The sequence below is a fragment of the Watersipora subatra genome, chromosome 6 (genome assembly GCF_963576615.1).
Source record: "Watersipora subatra chromosome 6, tzWatSuba1.1, whole genome shotgun sequence".
Taxonomy (NCBI): domain Eukaryota; kingdom Metazoa; phylum Bryozoa; class Gymnolaemata; order Cheilostomatida; family Watersiporidae; genus Watersipora; species Watersipora subatra.
Window position 1 is genome coordinate 62,177,574 of NC_088713.1, and position 23,240 is coordinate 62,200,813.

The 23,240-nt window shown below is 35.5% G+C and overlaps 1 protein-coding gene across 1 annotated transcript in view; it reads left to right on the forward strand.

Moving 5' to 3' along the window:
- The first annotated feature begins 4,539 nt into the window (after positions 1–4,539).
- LOC137398436 (death-associated inhibitor of apoptosis 2-like) overlaps positions 4,540–23,240 on the forward strand; it is a 29,350-nt gene continuing 10,649 nt past the window's right edge. Inside the window, exons 1-10 of the mRNA XM_068084546.1 lie at positions 4,540–4,747; positions 9,128–9,275; positions 9,472–9,644; positions 11,346–11,483; positions 12,650–12,898; positions 13,861–14,057; positions 16,580–16,693; positions 18,193–18,433; positions 21,008–21,127; positions 21,338–21,462. Of these exons, the coding sequence (XP_067940647.1) occupies positions 4,540–4,747; positions 9,128–9,275; positions 9,472–9,644; positions 11,346–11,483; positions 12,650–12,898; positions 13,861–14,057; positions 16,580–16,693; positions 18,193–18,433; positions 21,008–21,127; positions 21,338–21,423 (1,674 nt within the window). The 3' untranslated portion in view covers positions 21,424–21,462. The remainder of the gene's footprint in view (positions 4,748–9,127; positions 9,276–9,471; positions 9,645–11,345; positions 11,484–12,649; positions 12,899–13,860; positions 14,058–16,579; positions 16,694–18,192; positions 18,434–21,007; positions 21,128–21,337; positions 21,463–23,240) is intronic.

Here is a 23,240-nt window from a genome sequence, read left to right on the forward strand (position 1 = left end):
AATTTATCATGAGAACTATTGAATACGCGACTAAAATGAATAGTTCTAAATTATATGCTTAAAAACTATCGCTTTGTGCCGCCGAGTTGTCTCTTACACCTTGCACACAGTTAAATCTCAACCGATCAAGTTAGTCTGTTTCAATACGTTGAAGGGGTTGTATGTTAGAGCAAATATCTTCATGAGAATACACTGTATTTTGTTTAATTGGTTCCTCAACTGAAAACATCGGTAATAAACACTTCAGTATTTAAGCACATGTAGTCAGTGATGTAACTGTTTTTTAACCATAACTGTAAAGTTGAGATAAGTGGATGTAGGCAAGAAGAGTCGCAACGCGACTCCACCAAACCAGTTTCATATGCAGTCTGGAACAGCCGGGGACCTGGGGAGTGCTGTAAGCCCTTCAGTGGGGTCCGGGGCAAAGCCCCGGCAGCCACAGCCTACAGGGCTTTAAACTCATGTTATGATATAAGAAATGAGCACATCTGTAGTAGTAAATAAGTTGAACCAACCAATTAGGATCACAATCTTGTCATGTTACATGACCATTACACCACTGTATTGTACTGTATGCTGCTTTTATATCGAATGTCTACTATAATGACATTAGTGTACTTGAATCAATGAAATAGAGCTATAATATACCTTGAGATTTGGCAGTCTAAAATTGTTTAACCATAACTATAGTTACACTCGAAAAACACACAATTTTTTTAACCATAACTTAGTTAGGGAGAGTTAGGGTAGCACTACCTCAGCGCAGGTAGTTAACTAATCATAAAACCTAAATTATATAACTTATATATATATATATATTAAACTAATAGACTAATCTTTCCTATGACAAGAGCCGTGTCTGTCTGTCTGTCCATTTGGCTACTCTAAGAGTGTTAGGAAAAAATATTTCACCAGGCAGGAATCAAACCAAGTTATTCAAAATCCCATGCTTGTCTTTAAATTTGTATGTAACAAACATAGAAGTAGATTGTATTTTATTGCCGAGTGACAAGTGACTCTACCAAGTGATATACAAAAGCGTGGTCTATTAGAAAACAGTAAACATAATAAGAATGTTTTGACAAAATTCGACTTGGATGATATTAGGATTCCCACGCAGGCGCATAACCACTGCACATCTTCACATTTTGGAATACATGCGCACATAGCTATTACTCCTGCAGCTCTCCCACAATGCACTGGACTGCCAATATATTATTATTATTATTATTATATTATTAATCAATAGAAGGTTTTACATTAAAGAAAGGTGAATTGAAGTGTAGCCTCAGTGAAATAGGAGACAGAGGGTGGGTGGGTGGGTAGAGTTCATGGTAGAGGTATGGAACTAGTCTAACATAGGCTACGCAGACTTTAAATAACCCTAACTATAGCATTTGTTGTTTCAATGCTATAAAAAGCGTTGTTTGTTCCATTTATCACCAATACTTCTACTTGACCAGAAAAGTTGGTATGAATGAAGCACTGTCTAATAGCTATTGACTGCTATAAGACTCACAATCCAAAAAGGCTCCAAATCTTGTCAAGGAAAACTGAAGATATAGGTGCCTAATAGCAGAATAGCAGCGCTTTGAGAAACTTTGGGTATCGTATGTTCGAATTACAGTAGTTTGTATATATCAAGACAAATATTTGCTCAAATTTTAGTCAACAGATTTCATTGTAAATATCGGTGTAACTGCATTCACAACATTTGTGATTTCTTTACTGCCTAATGTTGTAAATCTATGCATATTTTCATGTAAACTCAATAGAACCCTAGGCTAAATTATGATCTGGAAAAATATACTAGCGATGTGATTGGCCAGCTGCAGGCTCTAAAATGTTTTGTGCACAAGAAGGAATCTAGATAATAACCTTTTGACCTTCCATATCTCAATCAGTGACAGTTTAACAGCCGATGTTTGAGCAAGCAAATTGCATCAAAGGAGTTATCTACTCCTTATAAAGCTGCAAGTGAATCTGCAAGATTGACAACTAAAATACTGACATCTCGTGCACAATTGGTAGTGAACAATTGTAAAGTTCTTCCTTCAACTGTCAATTTTGACTGTCAAGTGTTAGCATTTTTAATTATTTGTGTAAACTTGATTAAGCACACCAGAGCGATTAAAATAATTAAAATTAATATATTCAGTGAACTAAAAAGTGCAAACATTAAAATATTGTAAACACTGTTAACACTGCTGCTATAGAACTGCCTTCAGGATTTATGGTAATTAATGAATCTTAGATATAATTGGGCAATAAAGGAAGATATGGAAAGTTATATTGAACTAGCTGAATGGCCGGCGTTGCCCGGGTGATAGAATAATTACCTACTGAATTTAGGTAACTTGACTGGAAAACTAGATCTTTACTTAAACAATACCCACATTTTGAGCCAGCTTAACAATCGTTACGCGTAACGATCAACAGTGCCAGTTATTAACTACAAGCAACTGCTTCAAGCGCGAGTCTCTTAACCAATGTAATGACTATTTGCTCAATATTTGGTGTAGGTCAGTGATTACATTCGCCTCCTTGTAATCTGCAGGTACAGAGATTAAAGCTTGTGCCATGTGGATTTTTACTAGTTAAATTATAATTGCTATAACCGGACACAGAGTTTAACAAAAACAGAAAAAGACAAACATTGAGATTTATATATATAAACTAGTTTTGTTCAACCTAAGTAATACACTAGGCAGCAAACTAGTGTCGCTGCCACTCTTACAGCATCAAATTTAATTTGTCAAAGACCAGCTGCGCGAATGTCTTGTTTAGAATTTTTTTGTGGTACCGTGTGACGTTTATACAACAATACTTAAAATTGAATTTAATCTTTACTATCAACAAGATTTGCTTACTCCTTTTCTTGCATATTGACGCTAGACTTATTATTAATACTTGCAAATGTGAAAAGCAATGCGGGTGTCTGTAGGGGGAACATAAACATATTAATCCTGTCCGTTGTTAAACAAGATTTGAAGTTGTTTTTTGATTATATAAAAGCAAAAGGTGTTTGTAAAATACTAGATAATAATAATGATAATAATCATATAATAATAATAGTATTAATAATAACAATAGTAATAGGTAGTAGGTTCTCTCTTAGTAGAATTGAGGAAGATGTTGGATCCTTTGGCCTTTTATTACGGCCCAGACTCGACATGGGCTTAAGCCAGTCACCTACCATCACACGACTGTGAAGAAAAACTATAATAGTAATAATAATACTAATAGCATTAATATTAATAATAATATTAATAATAATAATGATGATAATAACAATAATCAGTAATCGATCTGAGTTTAAGTGTAGAATTTTTTATTTACCTGTTTGACAAAGAATAAAGTAAACAGAAGCATAATTTACTGCGGTGAAGTGGCTGTTGATTATACAATACTGCCATGTGACTCATGATAGTCTTGCTTCCAAAACTATGATGGCAGCGAAAACATGGAAAGCTTGTTTTTTTAGGATTGTATATAACAAACATGAGAGTAAATTGTCTCTATCTTATTGCAGGCTCCACTAATTGAAATACCTAAACATAATCTATCAGAAAACACTAAAAGTAGAGGGAACGATTCAGGCTATGACTCAGGTTCTACGCACAAGTCCAGCCAAAGTTCCACCCAAGGTGAAAAACTTCTACTCAGCTCTGCTGACAAGCTCTGTACAAGCTCTGTATAATAGTCAGTAGTTAGGAGTACAAGCTCTGTACACTAGTCAGTTGTTAGGAGTACAAGCTCTGTACAGTAGTCAGTAGTACAAGGTCTGTACACTAGTCAGTAGTTAGGAGTACAAGCTCTGTACACTAGTCAGTTGTTAGGAGTACAAGCTCTGTACACTAGTCAGTAGTTAGGAGTACAAGCTCTGTAAACTAATCAGTAGTTAGGAGTACAAACTCTGTACACTAGTCAGTAGTTAGGAGTACAAGCTCTGTACACTAGTCAGTAGTTAGGAGTACAAGCTCTGTACACTAGTCAGTAGTTAGGAGTACAAGCTCTGTAAACTAATCAGTAGTTAGGAGTACAAGCTCTGTATACTAGTCAGTAGTTAGGAGTATAAGCTCTGTAAACTAGTCAGTAGTTAGGAGTACAAGCTCTGTATACTAGTCAGTAGTTAGGAGTACAAGCTCTGTATACTAGTCAGTAGTTAGGAGTACAAGCTCTGTATACTAGTCAGTAGTTAGGAGTACAAGCTCTGTACACTAGTCAGTAGTTAGGAGTACAAGCTCTGTATACTAGTCAGTAGTTAGGAGTACAAGCTCTGTACACTAGTCAGTAGTTAAGAGTACAAGCTCTGTATACTAGTCAGTAGTTAGGAGTACAAACTCTGTACACTAGTCAGTAGTTAGTAGTACAAGCTCTGTACACTAGTCAGTAGTTAGGAGTACAATCTCTGTATACTAGTCAGTAGTTAGGAGTACAAACTCTGAATATTAATCAGTAAAAATATTAAAACTTGTAATTTTGGACTTATCAGCAAAGAGTACCAGTAAACATGGAAGCAAGCAATACGCAGCGAAGATGTTATCAACTCACTCTGAAGAAGTGACTGAGTCTGCAACATTGACACCCCTAACATTGGCAGACAGTTCAAGCCGTATCCCTGACCCTATTTACAGTCCAGGGGTCTACAAAACTAGGAGGAAAAGGTTGCGGACTTATAAAAACTACACAGAAAAAATACCAGCTACACTTTGTGCCGACGCAGGATTTGTGAACACTTGTGATGGTGAATTAATTTGCCCCTGGTGTAAGCTATGGATAGACATCGAGACTTCTCAATCGTGTGCAGATGATACTAACTCTAGTTCCATAACAAATGTCGATATACTAGCTTTTCATCGATCAAAAAGTTTGAACTGTGCATTTTTAAAAAATATTCCATTTCTGACAACTGGATCCACGCCTGTTCTATCACCAGGTTAGTCACATACTTGTGAGTTCTTTGAGCTACTATAAATGGGCTCCTCGTAATCATTGTGGCTAAATCAATTCACTGCTATTACTCATTGGATATAGAGTTGTTATCTCTTGTTGAGAATACTTTATTCCTACCTGTTATCATGAGACAATACGATATCTTTCATCATCTCATCATTATGTTGAGAGCATGAATAAGTAGAGGCCTATGCCTAGCTTTTAGATGTTTCAGTAAACACATCAAATGGCCATCACTAGGCTTGATGACAAATATTAGAGTTTAGAATTTCTAACTTGTAGTTCTAAACATTTGAGAGTCATTTAACATATTACATTATAGTTTAATATTATATAATAATATATAATATTTATATATTTATATTTATATAATATATATAATAGCCTATACTGTAATATGGTACAATATAACATTAAGTTACATATTATATAATATATATTATATTATATAATATATTATATTATATTATTATATAATATTTTTTATATATTATATATTATAAATATAATTATATATATTATTTTATACATTATATTACATAACACTATGTTATAATGTAATATACTCTCATATTATAATGAGATAATGTTAATTAACAAACAAAAACTCTAAAAGTTTCTTTGCTGAAGTAATGAAATTAAATTAAATATTTATATGATAATTATTTGCCATTGAGTCAAATCAATATACTATACCTACCAATATGTACTAAAATATACTGATATAATATACTATACCTACCAATACGCACTAAAATATACTGATATAATATACTATACCTACCAATATGTACTAAAATATACTGATATAATATACTATACCTACCAATATGCACTAAAATATACTGATATAATATACTATACCTACCAATATGCACTAAAATATACTGATATAATATACTATACCTACCAATATGCACTAAAATATACTGATATAATATACTATACCTACCATTACGCACTAAAATATACTGATATAATATACTATACCTACCAATATGCACTAAAATATACTGATATAATATACTATACCTACCAATACGCACTAAAATATACTGATATAATATACTATACCTACCAATACGCACTAAAATATACTGATATAATATACTATACCTACCAATATGTACTAAAATATACTGATATAATAAACTATACCTACCAATATGTACTAAAATATACTGATATAATATACTATACCTACCAATATGCACTAAAATATACTGATATAATATACTATACCTACCAATATGCACTAAAATATACTGATATAATATACTATACCTACCAATACGCACTAAAATATACTGATATAATATACTATACCTACCAATACGCACTAAAATATACTGATATAATATACTATACCTACCAATATGTACTAAAATATACTGATATAATATACTATACCTACCAATATGCACTAAAATATACTGATATAATATACTATACCTACCAATACGCACTAAAATATACTGATATAATATACTATACCTACCAATATGCACTAAAATATACTGATATAATATACTATACCTACCAATATGCACTAAAATATACTGATATAATATACTATACCTACCAATACGCACTAAAATATACTGATATAATATACTATACCTACCAATATGCACTAAAATATACTGATATAATATACTATACCTACCAATATGCACTAAGATATACTGATATAATATACTATACCTACCAATATGCACTAAAATATACTGATATAATATACTATACCTACCAATATGCACTAAAATATACTGATATAATATACTATACCTACCAATACGCACTAAAATATACTGATATAATATACTATACCTACCAATATGCACTAAAATATACTGATATAATATACTATACCTACCAATATGCACTAAAATATACTGATATAATATACTATACCTACCAATACGCACTAAAATATACTGATATAATATACTATACCTACCAATATGCACTAAAATATACTGATATAATATACTATACCTACCAATATGCACTAAAATATACTGATATAATATACTATACCTACCAATATGTACTAAAATATACTGATATAATATACTATACCTACCAATATGCACTAAGATATACTGATATAATATACTATACCTACCAATATGCACTAAAATATACTGATATAATATACTATACCTACCAATATGCACTAAAATATACTGATATAATATACTATACCTACCAATATGCACTAAAATATACTGATATAATATACTATACCTACCAATACGCACTAAAATATACTGATATAATATACTATACCTACCAATATGCACTAAAATATACTGATATAATATACTATACCTACCAATATGTACTAAAATATACTGATATAATATACTATACCTACCAATATGCACTAAAATATACTGATATAATATACTATACCTACCAATACGCACTAAAATATACTGATATAATATACTATACCTACCAATATGTACTAAAACACTGATATAAGATACTATACATCCATAAAGTATAAATCCATGGTACACTCTATGGTATACATGAACTACTATAAAATGCAGAAATCTTTCAGAAAAACTGGAGAAAACAACCAAATTTTCTTATACACGCAACAGATGCACGTAGTAGTCAAGTACAGCATATCAAGTAGTAATGCTGGTGTAACTTACAGACTCTAATCGCAATAAAAAAATATATATATTTAGACTCAGATATAAATATATACTATAGACTCAGATGCAATAAAATACAGAATGGTATTTTATTGCATCTGGTTGCAACATAAAATATTGTTAAAAATACGTAAAACATGAAAATGTTATAATATGTACCTCATTTACTTGCAGCTTTGGTGGTAAGCCTAAACAAAAGTTTTAAAAAACCTCATGCATTGCTTTTTCATTAAATGCACTATTATTTTATCTTTGTCTCTTGCTCATTTGGATAATTTGAGTTTGAGTTTTTAATAAATGCGTATTTAGCAACTTTTATAAATACTGATTGGCCAGCTGTTTAACATGGGAATACAGTGGAGCCCTGGCATACAGTGGTTTCCTGAAATATGGCATTTATCCGATCACAGATCGTGATCGTTAGGTGAAATCGCCATGCGGCATGGCTTTTTAGCAGCTATGCTTTCTGACGCTTCTATTTTGGAGAAACACCTAAACAAAGAAACCTGTTTTTGGCGACTGCTTAAAATATTTATGACTCCTGTATCTGTCATTAACTCTGTTCATAAGATGACTTGTGAGAATTTATTCCTGCAAAACTAGCAAAACTTTTTCTAGCCAAACTTTGAAACTAACCAAAAGTTTTCCTTATTTCTGGCAATGACGCTGTCTTTCCCCTTTTCTCGAGTTTTTTTTTCATTCCCAGCTCTATTTCCATGGTAACTATCTTTCTGCTTCTTCCTTTAAAATAACTACAAATTTTGGACCCCAGGCTAACGAATTAAAGCTTGATATAAGCACGAAAAAAGCATGCGCAGTGCGAACACGATATCGGGAAAGCTCGTATGAGGTAACCATGTTGCAACCTTCCCTTGACTATCACATACAAGTAGCTAGCCATGAACAATGGATAGTGGCTTAAATTTTGGTCAATGATGTAACCTCATAATTTTTATGTTACACCGTAAGATGAGAAAAGTATCATAAAAAACGCCAGAGAAACATCGCATTCTACACCCTAACTTGACAAACTGCCCTAACGTATACTTGGTTTCCACTGTAGTTTACAATCTACTACTTTGTTGACAAAAAGGGTTGCTATTTATACTAATCCATAATCTAATACTAACAAAAATTTCAGAGCTGTTAATTGTGATAGGCCAATTTAATATATGAATAATTTATAATCTATTCCTATGTTGACAGAAAACAGTTGCTTTTTATACTAATCCAAGTATAAAACTACTGCTAGCTCACACAATGCGTGTATAAATAGGAAGATCAACATGGATTAAGTATACAGGTAGAATCTGTTTGGATGTGGTTCAAAACAGCCTCACTGTTATAATACTGTTAAATACTGTACAATTTTTTTTACTTTTTAAAATTTATAGAAATATTTCAAAACATTCTAATTTTTAAAATTCCGGCGCTGTGTGAAAAATGATGAGCATCGATCGATCAATGCATTGTGCTATGCTGTCTCTGTTGTTTTTCAGATATTGGAAGAGATAAAAATTTAGAAGCCAGCCAATCAGCGAACGGAACTTCAGTCGTGACAGTCCAAACTGATGCTGCCACACCCAATGCTAGTACAGCTGGTTGTTCACAGCAGCTTGACCTCTACAACAAATTCAAAAATAAGTTGTAAGTTGTATTGTTTAGTGTTGTCTATCAGTGACTTGCAGCTAGTTACATATTGAATAACAAATACAGTAACAGGTCATAGCTAGTGTTGACAGGTGCCAACTGGTCATAGCTAGTGTTGACAGAGGCCAACAGGTCATAGCTATTGTTGACAGGCGCCAACAGGCCACTCATAAAACTTTCTTCCTTTTAACAGTTCAGAACTAGCCATTAAAGAAGTGGAGTCTCATAGCGAATCATCTTCCACACAGCTTTACCACCGGTGGCACTACCAAAAAAATCGACAAAAAACTTTTGAGCAATTAATAGCCAAGTCAAACTCTCCCCAGTGGAAAGTTTTTGCAGCCGACGGGTTCTACTTAAAGAGCGGTAAGTTTACACTGCTGATTGGTCTAGTTACTAACACAAAAGTCAACTCTGCTAATTGTAGTCAAGTTGATTATGAAAGACTGAGCATATTTGTGAATGATAATGGGTAATTATTTTATAAAAGCATCAACGAGCAAAATTGCATCTCACATTTAAAAAATGTTCATTTCAATCAAGCTTGATTGTATGTAATCATGGGTAACAAGAATGCTGCTTCTTGTCTATCATAAATAATTAAAAAGGCAGCAAGCTTTCCAAATTTGCTCAGTTTTGCTGGTCAAGATCAAGTTGCACTCAGCACTGTTCTTGTTTCAGTGCCATCTTGAATCATTGGTAACCAACGGTAACCAACGGTAACCAATGGTAACAGCTATACTTAGCTTATTAAGTAGAAATTGTTAAGGATGCTTTCAGATTCTAAATTATGTGAGAATATTTAAAAATCTAAACATATTTATTGTTAAACATTTAATTAATAATATTTAATTGATAAAACTCAGTTAAACCTACTCATATCTATAAGAGTGGAGTTATTCTTTACAGGCCACTCGCAATGAAATCTGACACCCAGTTACTACTCTGCAAATTAGAGAATGAAATATAGACTAATTCACTGAAGCCATTTATAGTGTTCACTGACTGTGCCTGTTACATGGCAAGCAGTCAGTTACTGTAACTTGCGAAATCTGAAACCATCCTAACAATACTACCTAATTTTGATGACTAACACGTTTTATGCTGATGACTAACACGCTGTATGTTGATGACTAACACACTTTATGTTGATGACTAACATGCTTTATAAGGCTGCTTACCCTTTACCTATGACACATACATGAATCCAAGTTTAAAGAATTAATGCCTAAATCTGAACTTGCCATTTGTAATAAAGCCATCAATTGATGGTAATAATTGCTTAAGTTCAAATGTTTGAGTAGAAAGACCTTCCATAGTACCTGGCAGCGTATCCTTTATGGCAACTAAAATGATTAACACTGGAAGAGCATTCTACTTGGGTTTCTTTTGAAATGTTGAACATGACATTGTATGAACATGATGTTCTATGAACATGACATTCTATGAACATGGTGTTCTATGAACATGACATTCTATGAACAAGGTGTTCTATGAACATGACATTCTATGAACATGGTGGTGTTCTATGAACATGACATTCTATGAACATGGTGTTCTATGAACATGACATTCTATGAACATGGTGTTCTATGAACATGACATTCTATGAACAAGGTGTTCTATGAACATGACATTCTATGAACAGGGTGTTCTATGAACATGACATTCTATGAACATGACATTCTATGAACATGACATTCTATGAACATGGTGTTCTATGAATATTACATTTTATGCACATGACATTCTATGAACATGACATTCTATGAACATGACATTCTATGAATATTACATTCTATGAATATGACGTTTTGTGAACATGACATTCTGTGAACATGACATTCTATGAACATGACGTTCTATGCACATGACATTCTATGAACATGACACTCTATGAATACGAAATTCTATGGATTTGACATTCTATGAGTATGACTTTCTATCTATAAGTTTTCAGGCAGTAAATTAAATCCATACTAGCGAGTGACCTACTTGCAGATAACCTGACTTCTGTATTAGGGCTGACTATACTGTAATGCTGATAAGTGATAATTATTATTATAGATAATGCTGGAATACTAATTATGGAGTGCATCTTCTGCCAATTGGGCTGCAAATTCACTCTTGAGGAAGCTGGTGACACTGAATTCAAATCAAAAGTCAAGACAAACCATGAACAACGTGGTTGCAGATTTATTCTAGGTGCGTACAGTAGATACTCACTTTACTCTATTGTTTATATTAAACTTAGAAAATGGCTGTCTACTGAGATAGTAGTTAACTAGTGTAGTTATATTACTCATTGTCACCTTAAATGGTGTGTTTTATTGGCAGCCGAAGTACATACATGGTATGTGTATGCCAATTTCGATCAACTTCTAAACCAAATAGATATTGTCTGAGCCATTTCTTGTTTCAATGTTCTTTGATTCTAGTTGTTCCATACATCACTGCTGAATTAACCAGGTGTAAGGAAAGGTTTGCTTGTGAATGGTTGAGCGATATAGGCAAGTCATATCCTTGCTTAAGCTGCTTTGGTTTGGCGCCGAACCAACGTCTGGCAATGTCAAATACTTCACTTAAGCTGTCACATGGCCAGCTAACAGTTAACTTATCTTTGACCGTTAAGTAGCATGTGATGGCTGTCAAATCCCTGATAAACTAAAATATCATTGGCATTAGCCAGTTCAAACATTCTTAAACAAAGTTTAAAGTAACCAAGCTCTCTTTGAGACAAGGTGGCAAATCCCTTGCCCCTAATGGAAAAGCAGAATTATGTATTTATGCTTGTGGGCATAATCCATATTTTGTTGCATGAAGAGATATTTGAAATTTAATCATCACCTTATAGATAGGCTGCTCGTAGGGCGTTTTCAGATTTTCTACCCTTTAGGGTTACAAGTGATATCATGTCAAAAGTATTTATCATAAAAACACTCATTTAGTTCTGGATGTATTTAGGAATTACCTTTTACATGCTGCTTTCAGTGACATGTGACAGACACGGTCATAACTCTCTTGAAGATCTGTGAACGAACTCATAAACTCATTTCTAGAGTACAACAAACCCATTTGCTATAAAGCAAGTGTTCAGTTGTCACAGCCTCAAAGTATTACTATTTGTGAAGACCTTAGGTCACAGCTCTTTCTGGCGCATCACCACGCAAGTGCTCACCCAGTGCTAACAGACATTCATATATACTACCTGAGGTTTTCGAATCTAAATACACTTTAACAAATGTCTGTGGATTGAGAGGCAGGTGTTGCAGGGCAGGTGCTGCAGAGCATTCGGTTGACAAATAGAGTTATTATCCAATAAGTTCATCCGTGGGAAGAGGTTTTTTGTGAACTTAAATTTTCTCACATAGGTGAAAAAAACCAGCCCCACAAAAATATACCAGACATATTTGAGGATGCAACATGGACTGAGAAAGGCATCGATGACAATAATAATGCTGCGGGTGAAAACAACGAGACACGTCTAGGAATCAACTTCAGCCAAGCTGCGCATCCGGACATGGCTGTGCCGGATAGGAGGAAGGCAACATTTCTGACCTTTCCTCATGGGTCAGCGAAGCAACCGGATGAGCTCAGTGACAGTGGATGTTTTTATTCAGGTATAGAGCCAGCTCTTTGATGTTGAAGGTAGTAAAAGTGAAAGTAACTTCTTTTACTCAATACTGATTATTCATCTTGTATCTCTCAATGGATAGAGACTCTGGACTTTTTATAGTCGTCAGCCCATGTAAAGAAAAAATAAAACTTCTTTTTAGAATGAAGACAAGGAGTAATATATTATTCTATACAAAAATGAATTATAAACAGTTAGCCCAGTCGTGCCTGAGACATCATACATTTTGAATCAGATAATCAGCAGGTTGAACCAGAGGAACCAAAGAGAATTTTGAAACCAAATATTTTTATTTACCTGGTGAAAGAGCCGGAGCATCTTCAGGTGGAGTTTGTATAAAATCAGCTAGAAAATATGAAACAGCATAGCGCGTGCGCGGACTAACAGACAGACAAAATGACAAACTTGGAATCATTAATAAAGATAGTTGTGTTGTAAAAGCTGAAGCACACTAAAAAGAATATAAAATGCATTGCATCATCATGCGTTTGACGAAGCACGCTGGAGGCAACAGAAATAAGAAAATCTTTGGTCCTTGACATTTATAAAAACAAAATTTTTATTACAATGCTGGTGATATAGATTATTTTTATTGATAATTTTATTTAGAAAATAATTTTATTTACAATGGCGTTATATTATTTTAGAGTCACTTAGTTGGTATTATATGTTTAATGACTTCTTTTGATGTTTCCAGCGTTCTGCTTCAAAACATTTTCTCTGACCATCAGCTGCTAACAAGTGAAAACTTTCCTTACAAACACATGAGTTTGTTAAGGTTAACTTCAGTGTCATATGCCGAATACATTTGATACTCCCCCCTTATGATTGAGTCTTTGGAGTCATCCATCTGACACTTTTGTACTTGTATCTTATATCATCATTTCTTATCATATCATTCTCATAGCATCTACTCATTTCATCATCGTTTATCTTATTATCACGCAGGAGGAGATTCAGTGACATGTTTCTCATGTGATACAAAGCTCTCAAACTTTGATCATGGGGAGGATGTGTGGACAAGACATGTTCGATGCTCTCCAAATTGTACTTTCATAAGATACCACAAAGGGCAGGACTTTATCAACCGAGTGCTTGAAAGGCATGGAGCATATGTTGAACCCCGCTCTGAGCCTAGAATAACTGTAAGTTGATTACAAATACAACAGATTCATTGTTACAAGAATTGCTTATCCCTGGTTCACCCGAGGACAGCATACCGTGGCCAGCCCTGTATAGAGGCCACTTTGGTCCGATTTGAACTTTGAACTCTTTACATGCCAAACTATGCCGCTTATAGTGCTACCAAAAGTTGGAAGTTCCGATTGAAAATTGGATCAAGCGAAATTTGGACAGGAAATTTCAGCTAAAAAATAAACAAGTTCTGCTGCTTATTGACAACTGTACGGCGCATGTCAACACCCGTGTCAACATGTCACCCATGTCAGAGTGTCAAAATGTCAACACTCGAGGCTTAAATTCCATTACAATCTTCTTCCACCAAACACAACACCGATTTTGTAGCCCTGTTATATGGGAGTGGTTGGGAGACTTGAAGCGTAATTTTGACATAAAATTCGAAAGAGGATCATCGATGTAATTGAAGACAGCAATAAAAACTCTTTTGCAAAAAAGATATCATAAAGAGGTTTCACCATCTGGATTCCATAAACCTGATGAAGGATGGTTATTTACGTGCAACTGAGTTGACAATCACAAATTGTTTGCGCAAAGGAGGTTTGGTAAGCGCATATCAAAAAGGCATTTCCACTAACATAATAAAAAATTGACAAATGGTTGTAAATTGAATTAGAATTATTGTATTGTATTATTGGTGCTTTGATGACTCCGAAATGCATGGTTTTGCGTTAATTTTGTGCAAATGGGCAAAAGTTTTAACATATTTTTACTGAAATGGCAACCACCGGTTATAGTGGCCAAGTTTGGCCAGTCCCGAGGGCGCCACTATGAGCGGCTACCTCTGTATTAGTCTTGTTTGGGCACTTCTTTCTATTTCTCTAGCTGGTTTATGTGTCCGACAAATTTCAGCCAGCGATAACGTAAACTATATTTTGTGCGAACCTGAAAATCATTTCTTTTCAGGGATCAATTGACCAATAACATAGATTTCATAACTACCCAATCAAATTGATTGTCTCACTCTATGATCTTATAAAACCTAAAGTTGCTTGGTCCCCATTAAGCCTTAACAGATATTTTGTTTTGGTCTAAATAAGGTTATTTATTGCAAGGTTTCACTCTGTGTTCTGTTAGAGAATATATGAACTAACCATAAGAGCTAAAGTAGGTCAGAGATATATTAAGCTAACTTACTCGCTAGTCAGCATGCATTGCATCGAAGCTGCCAGTAATGATATTAGTGAACGCTAGTTTTTAGCGGCTTGATGGTCCATTATTGCTCTGTAATATTATTACAAAGTTGCGACTGAAGCCTTTTAGAATGATAAAATAGTAACAAAATATGATAAAAACAGAATAAAATAATAACAGGATATAGTTCAAAATATTAAGTTCACATAATATTACAGTATAAATTGACAAAATATTTTGTTTGTATTTGACGCCTGAAGTCTGCAAGGCAGATTCCTGTACCAATGTTTTGCATTGCCTCTTATCTTGCCTCTGATATGCTTCTAACTTGATAATTGGGAGAAACTCTGCACATGGCCTGCAGCTGTTCAATTTACATATGTACATAGCACTTATAAGCTATTTTCTGAATAACGCTATAAGCATAAAACACTGTCTGACTAAAGTATTATTTGGATAAAGTATCATCTGGGTAAAGTATTATCTAGATAAAGTATTATCTGGATAAAGTATTATCTGGATAGAGTATTATCTGGATAAAGCATTATAAGGATAAAGTATAAAGTACAAAGTTCAAAGTATAGAGTACTTATCCGGGAAGCATTTGAATTATTAAAATGTAAGATTTGTGCTTAACATGCCTTGACTTTTGAGATTTTAACAAAAACTTGACCGGCATCATTCAAATATTTCACTATTCCAATATCTTAATAACAATATGTTGATGTAAATAGTATCTTGGTTAGTTTATCTAAATGAATAAATCTATTTAAGTTTAGCTAATATTTGTGAAATCCAACTTGCAAAGCTTGTTTACTTAGGCCTACATACTACAGTCATGAAGTAAATTTGTTTGAAATAAACTAACGGTGACCTTGATTGCAAAGTAAACAGGTGTCAAAGCTTAGGAACCTGCGCAGCAAGCAGATAGATTGTACAGTTTCGTATTTAATGGAGTGCAAGCGAACTGCACTAGCCTTATAAACATGTTTACTTGTTACATGACCTGATAGTCTAGATATAGCTCTACCCCCCCAGAGAGTTGTTTTCCAGGAAAGTTCTTGAAGCTTCCACATTAGCCTAAATTTCTGAAGTTTCCACATTAGCCTAAACTCCATTCTTCAGTGGCGAATACGAAGGCAAACTAGATCGATAGCTCGAATTGTTGAAAGTTTTGAGACTGCAACTGATCAAATTTTGCTATCCTGCTGCATTTCTGTGCAATAATCTTTGACAGATGTGCGTTTACAAATTCTTGGCTATGTTATGTCATGTGACAGCACCTGTCAAGGCGTGTCACTGTAACAAGTCTTTTGTTACTATGATTATTCTATAGAATATTACTACACGAATGCTTCGACCACGAATAGATTCACCAGCTGTAGCTAAAGCTCTTAGTATGGGGCTGGACAGAGAAGATGTAAAGACAGCTATCGGCAACAGAATAAAGGTAAATACCGTGATGAATGTAAAATAATAAATGTTCCACTCCATAGATGCATCATGGATTTCCCCTAGAGAGTGGAAAACCCCACATGGCTGTTTTCCAAATCCTTGGGCCAAAATCAATACACTTTAATATGACCCTAGACAACTAGGCTGGTGCCTGACAAAACAATTTTTCCAGGGTATTATATTAGTCTAGGCCCTAGAATCTAGTATAGGGCATGCAGAGCCTGCAGATCAACTAAAGATCATTTGATACTGCTTTATCACATTTAATTTGTGCACCTGAGCTGTTCTTTAGTGACATGGCAGAGCTTTTTGTAATGTACAAGAAGTAGTTTGGCTAGCGACTCTGGATGGTTTTTCCTGATTAGCAGCTACTGCGTTCCATATGAAAGGAAAACAGAATGGCTGTAATTATATCAGCATATTATCGCACATCACTGAAGGCTACAATAGCATATTTTAAGCCCAACTATTACTTGAAACCCGATAAAAACCAATTTCTTCAAATTTGGACCAAACTTCAGCTTTTAGTAATCGAACTGAAAAGTACTTGAGGACCCTGTGAACTTTATTTGGTATGGAAGGCTTAAGGGTGGTTCCCATATCAGCGGCAAGACCCTGGCAATAATCTCACGCAGCTTGGCAGCTTATGTTTACATAAAACTGCGCCACTAACGGCAGCATAAAAATACCGTTTCGAAAGTCATGACCTTCACCTGTACAGTGCATTTCGAAAAGGTTTCGCTTGCAGCTCCTTGTGATAGTTGAACAGCGCTGAACTCTTGCGGTAGTCAGCATGTAGGTTTTTATTTCACCGCTGATAGCCCTGAGATTCTGCCACCGGTGCTTGCAACGTATAAGGGAACCAGGCTTTAGTTACAATCGATCTTCTATATCTTACTTATTTCGCTAGTTGGACCTTTTACAGAGGCGCATTTGATGAGCAGCATCTGAATGATGACATCACCAGCAGGTGTTGAAACTGTAACAGGTGCTTGTAGTAATGTAACTGATATAAAATGTGCCTTATTTCAAATGTTAAGCCCTACAACTATGATGTAGGTGATTAACGCTTGTTCATACTTTGTACACACTATAAAACCTCTAATTGAACGCCACCTCTATTTGAATGCCACCTCCAATTGACCGCCACCTCCGATTGACGATCACCAAGTAGTAATGCCAAGTAGTAATCAAAGTCTATTTTCGATATTTTACTTTTTTAGCTAGTTGGCCCTTTTACAGAGGAGCACTTGATGAGCAACACCTGAATGATGACAACAACAGCAGGTGTTGAAGCTGTAACAGGTGCTTGTTGTAAAGTAACTGATATAAAATGTGCCTTATTCTAAATGTTAAGCCCTACAACCATGATGTAGGTGATTAATATTTGTACATACATTGTACATATATGTTGCGACTTCGTCTCTCACCTCATCGTCAGGGTACTAATTCTTTCATCATTCTGCTGATTCTTTAATTTTGCTCACTTAACAGAAAGGAGAGCAGGACTTCCGTTGGGCAGCGGAGATCTTTCGAGCAGTGAACATAGAGAAAGTCCCGACACAGGTATTAAATGAAGCATCCATAAATTTGCCGAGAGTGATTCAAGAGGCAGAAGCTGCTCAAGAGGAAGAGGCAGAGGTAGATGTGGACGAAGAAATGGAAGTTGTAGAGGAATTGGTAGAAAAGGACGAGGTGGATGGGATAACAAAATCAGAAAGGAAGGAGACAGAAGGTACTGACATGTCAAACAAGCTGATGGAACCTTCCCCACTCAACTTAACATATAATTGTTATACAAACAAGCTACAAATTTTAGAGAAGGGGAGGTTTTAATCTTGTAACTCAAAATACTTGCTATTTCATCTCCTTGCTGTTTTCTGACCAAAAATATAGTATGTAACAGTAAGCAAGCAAGCGAATAAAATTCAAACTAACTAACGGATAGTTGGTAATCAAGTGGTTGAACTTAAGATTGCTGTTGAAATTCACTAAGCAGTCGGTGCAACTTGTGACTTTTTGTCTGTTTTTATAGCAAAATCAATTACGCCTTCATAACATGACAACCCATATTTTTTAACCAAGTTTTGTATGAAACGTGACTAATGCTGTTGTCAGTAGGCGGAGTTCCAACTAAAGTGGGTGGAGTTACCATTAGCTTAGGTGAAGTTCACTTTGTACTAAACAAACAAATGTAGAGGTGGCTCCAGAGGTGAAAGTTCAAATGCTAAATGTTGCAAATTGATTGGGTCATTCACACAGAATTGGAACCTCCCCTTCAGATGCTAACTTTGATAATTTCTACCCTTTTTGGTATTCTTATATACACTTCTGTAAGAGTCTTTACGCTAGCTAAACTCTAAAAGTCAGTTGTAGTGAGATATGGAATCTGTATAGCGACTTTATGACATATTTAGATAATTGAGTTTATAGGGTTCCATGTCTTTATTGGTATCGAGACAGATTGATTTTATAGAGCTCTGTTTTCACTGCTTGTTATCTTGACTCAAGGGATATCATAAAAGGTTGCTTGTTTGAAATAAACCTTGCATTCTCTGAGAAAACAAACTTCCTAGATAAGGTATAATACGATCAACAAGCGCATGTGATTCGCAATAAATATAAGAAAATGAATACTTCATACAAAACAGTAAATACCTCTAAGAAACTCTCTTTGATACAAGTCTCTCTTTGCTCTACTCACCTATCTCTTCTCTTGTTTCACTCCATCTCTTCTCTCTCTTTGAAGTTTTTTTCTCCCCCTCTACGATCAGTTCATAATAAGTTCCCTTTTTGTTTCCTTCCTATATTTCCTTTTTCTCTTCTTTCTATCCTTTCCTCATCTCTAATTTTTCTATTTCGTTCTTTCACCAGTTTCTCCTATCTTTCGACCAATATCCTATTCCCTCACTCTACCAGCAGTATTCTCTTGGCTCTCCCACATCCACTTTACCTTGCCATTCTGTTCCTACCTTCTCTCATACTACCATCCAACACTTTGGTCTATTGAGTTGAGTAACAGTAAGAAGGCAGACTCTAACAGCTAGTTGCTTGCTTCTACACCCTCAATACTCTCCATACAGTAGACTAGTGATACAGAGGATTAGTTTTGGATGTTTTCTCTTTGCTCTGTTTCTTTCTTGTCTGCTTACCTACTTCCCTATGACTCACTGCTTCCGCCTTCTCTCACCATTTCCCTCTCTCTCTCTGTCTCTTCTTCTTTTCTTACGTCTGCGTCCTCTCGTTTTTTCTCTTATTTTCTTTTATCCTTTTCCTTTCTCACGTCCTCTTTTTCTATTCTCTTTCTATTCTCTCTCTCTCTCTCTCTCTCTCTCTCTCTCTCTCTCTTTCCCCTCTCACTATCTACTCCCTCTCTCTTTCTCTTTATCTCTCTCTCTATCTCTCTCTCTCTTTCCCCTCTCACTATCTCCTCCCTCTCTCTTTCTCTTTATCTCTCTCTTTCTCTTTATCTCTCTCTCTCTCTCTCTCTCTCTCTCTCTCTCTCTCTCTCTAACTCTCCTCTCTTTCCTTCTCATCATCTAGTCCTCCCATCCTTTCCCTTGCTTGCTTTGGTTTCTGTGATTTTTCTTATTCTTAATCTCTTGCCTCGTTTTTTGGCCTCTTGTCTCTCTACCCGTGCTTTAACATTGCTTAGGTTCCTGTCTCTACCCGGGCTTTAACATTGCTTAGGTTCCTGTCTCTCTACCCGTGCTTTAACATTGCTTAGGTTCCTGTCTCTACCCGTGCTTTAACATTGCTTAGGTTCCTGTCTCTCTACCCGTGCTTTAACATTGCTTAGGTTCCTGTCTCTCTACCCGTGCTTTAACATTGCTTAGGTTCCTGTCTCTCTACCCGTGCTTTAACATTGCTTAGGTTCCTGTCTCTCTACCCGTGCTTTAACATTGCTTAGGTTCCTGTCTCTGTACCCGTGCTTTAACATTGCTTAGGTTCCTGTTGTTTTTGTTCTCTGTCCTCTTCTCTCTCCTCTCTCTTCTTCCCATTATCTAGTCTTGCCAAAATTTTATTTGCTTGTTCTTCTGTTTTCACGCTTCTTATTCTCGCCTCCTTGTATTTTATCTTCCTCCTGTCTCTCTACTCACATTTAAAATTGCTTAGGTTCTTATTGTTTTTGATATCTGTCAACTAAAAGAAATATAAATTTGACTAATCCAATGTTTATATTTTTAGTCTTGTTCATTTTATACCATTTTGTATTTATCCTTGTTTTCTGCCATTTGTAAATTCCTTGTTCTGACACTAGAGAGGTAGTCTAGCTCTATGAAACACTAATTGTTACTTTCTCTTTTAGAATCAACCATGATGGAGGAAGAACCAACTAAGCTTGCTCAGCTAATAAAAAGCCAACTTACATGCAAGATCTGTTTAAGTGATATCGTCGGCATCATCTTCATTCCTTGCGGGCATCTTGGTACGTTTTCACTAGCATTTTGATTGTTAGAACATATTGAGACTTGTGCAAATCAAACCCAAATGGCTTATCAAGGTGCACCATTGAACTATGAGTAACCTAACATCTGGTTTTTACGTTTTGGATTGAAATTTAAATACCTAAGTTAATGGTTTTATTTGCTGTTTTTTTTGCTGTGGTAACAATATAATTAGAACAACTCTATTGTAGTCTGCTGTACGATGTGCAGTGCCGCAATGAGCCAGTGCCCAATATGTCGACACTCCATAAATGGAACAATCAAAGCCAACTTTTAAAAGTGGTACCCTAAGAATCTCATCGTATCTACCTCATTGGTAAGCACCACTTCTGTAATTATTCTGTGTAAGAGGAAGCATGGAGAACAGCTAAGTTTGTTTTAATTTGACAGTTCTTAAAAAAAGTTGACTATTTCTCAAGCATGCTCCAGTGTTTCTAACAAACCTAACATAACTGCTAGTTTATTCACAATTTTATTAAAATGAAAAAAAGCAAAAACTCAAAAAAACTTGAATAGGTTTGACCGTAGAGGTTTGACTGTAGAGGTTTGACTGTAGAGGTTTGACTGTAGAGGTTTGACTGTAGAGGTTTGACTAAAGAGGTTTGACTGTAGAAGTTTGACTGTAGAGATTTGACTGTAGAGGTTTGACTGTAGAGGTTTGACTGTAGAGGTTTGACTGTAGAGGTTTGACTGTAGAGGTTTGACTAAAGAGATTTGACTGTAGAAGTTTGACTGTAGAGATTTGACTGTAGAGGTTTGACTGAAGAGGTTTGACTGAAGAGGTTTGACTGTAGAGGTTTGACTGTTGAGGTTTGACTGTAGAGGTCTGACCTATGAGGTTTGACTGAGGAGGTTTGACTGTAGAGGTTTGACTGAAGAGGTTTGACTGTTGAGGTTTGACTGTAGAGGTTTGACTGTAGAGGTTTGACTGTTGAGGTTTGACTGAAGAGGTTTGACTGTTGAGGTTTGACTGTAGAGGTCTGACCTATGAGGTTTGACTGAAGAGGTTTGATTGTAGAGGTTTGATTGTAGAGGTTTGACTGTTGATGTTTGACTCTAGAAGTTTGACTGAAGAGGTTTGACTGTAGAGGTTTGACTGTAGAGGTTTGACTGTTGAGGTTTGACTGAAGAGGTTTGACTGTAGAGGTTTGACTGTAGAGGTCTGACCTATGAGGTTTGACTGTTGAGGTTTGACTGTAGAGGTCTGACCTATGAGGTTTGACTGAAGAGGTTTGACTGTAGAGGTTTGACTGAAGAGGTTTGACTGTTGAGGTTTGACTGAAGAGGTTTGACTGTTGAGGTTTGACTGTAGAGGTCTGACCTATGAGGTTTGACTGAAGAGGTTTGACTGTAGAGGTTTGACTGTAGAGGTTTGACTAAAGAGATTTGACTGTAGAAGTTTGACTGTAGAGATTTGACTGTAGAGGTTTGACTGAAGAGGTTTGACTGAAGAGGTTTGACTGTAGAGGTTTGACTGTTGATGTTTGACTCTAGAAGTTTGACTGAAGAGGTTTGACTGTAGAGGTTTGACTGTAGAGGTTTGACTGAAGAGGTTTGACTGTTGAGGTTTGACTGTAGAGGTCTGACCTATGAGGTTTGACTGAAGAGGTTTGACTGTAGAGGTTTGACTGTAGAGGTTTGACTGTAGATGTTTGACTCTAGAAGTTTGACTGTAGAGGTTTGACTGAAGAGGTTTGACTGTAGAGGTTTGACTGTTGAGGTTTGACTGTAGAGGTCTGACCTATGAGGTTTGACTGAAGAGGTTTGACTGTAGAGGTTTGACTGTAGAGGTTTGACTGTTGATGTTTGACTCTAGAAGTTTGACTGAAGAGGTTTGACTGTAGAGGTTTGACTGTAGAGGTTTGACTGAAGAGGTTTGACTGTAGAGGTTTGACTGTAGAGGTTTGACTGTAGAGGTTTGACTGAAGAGGTTTGACTGTTGAGGTTTGACTGAAGAGGTTTGACTGTTGAGGTTTGACTGTAGAGGTCTGACCTATGAGGTTTGACTGAAGAGGTTTGACTGTAGAGGTTTGACTGTAGAGGTCTGACCTATGAGGTTTGACTGAAGAGGTTTGACTGTTGAGGTTTGACTGT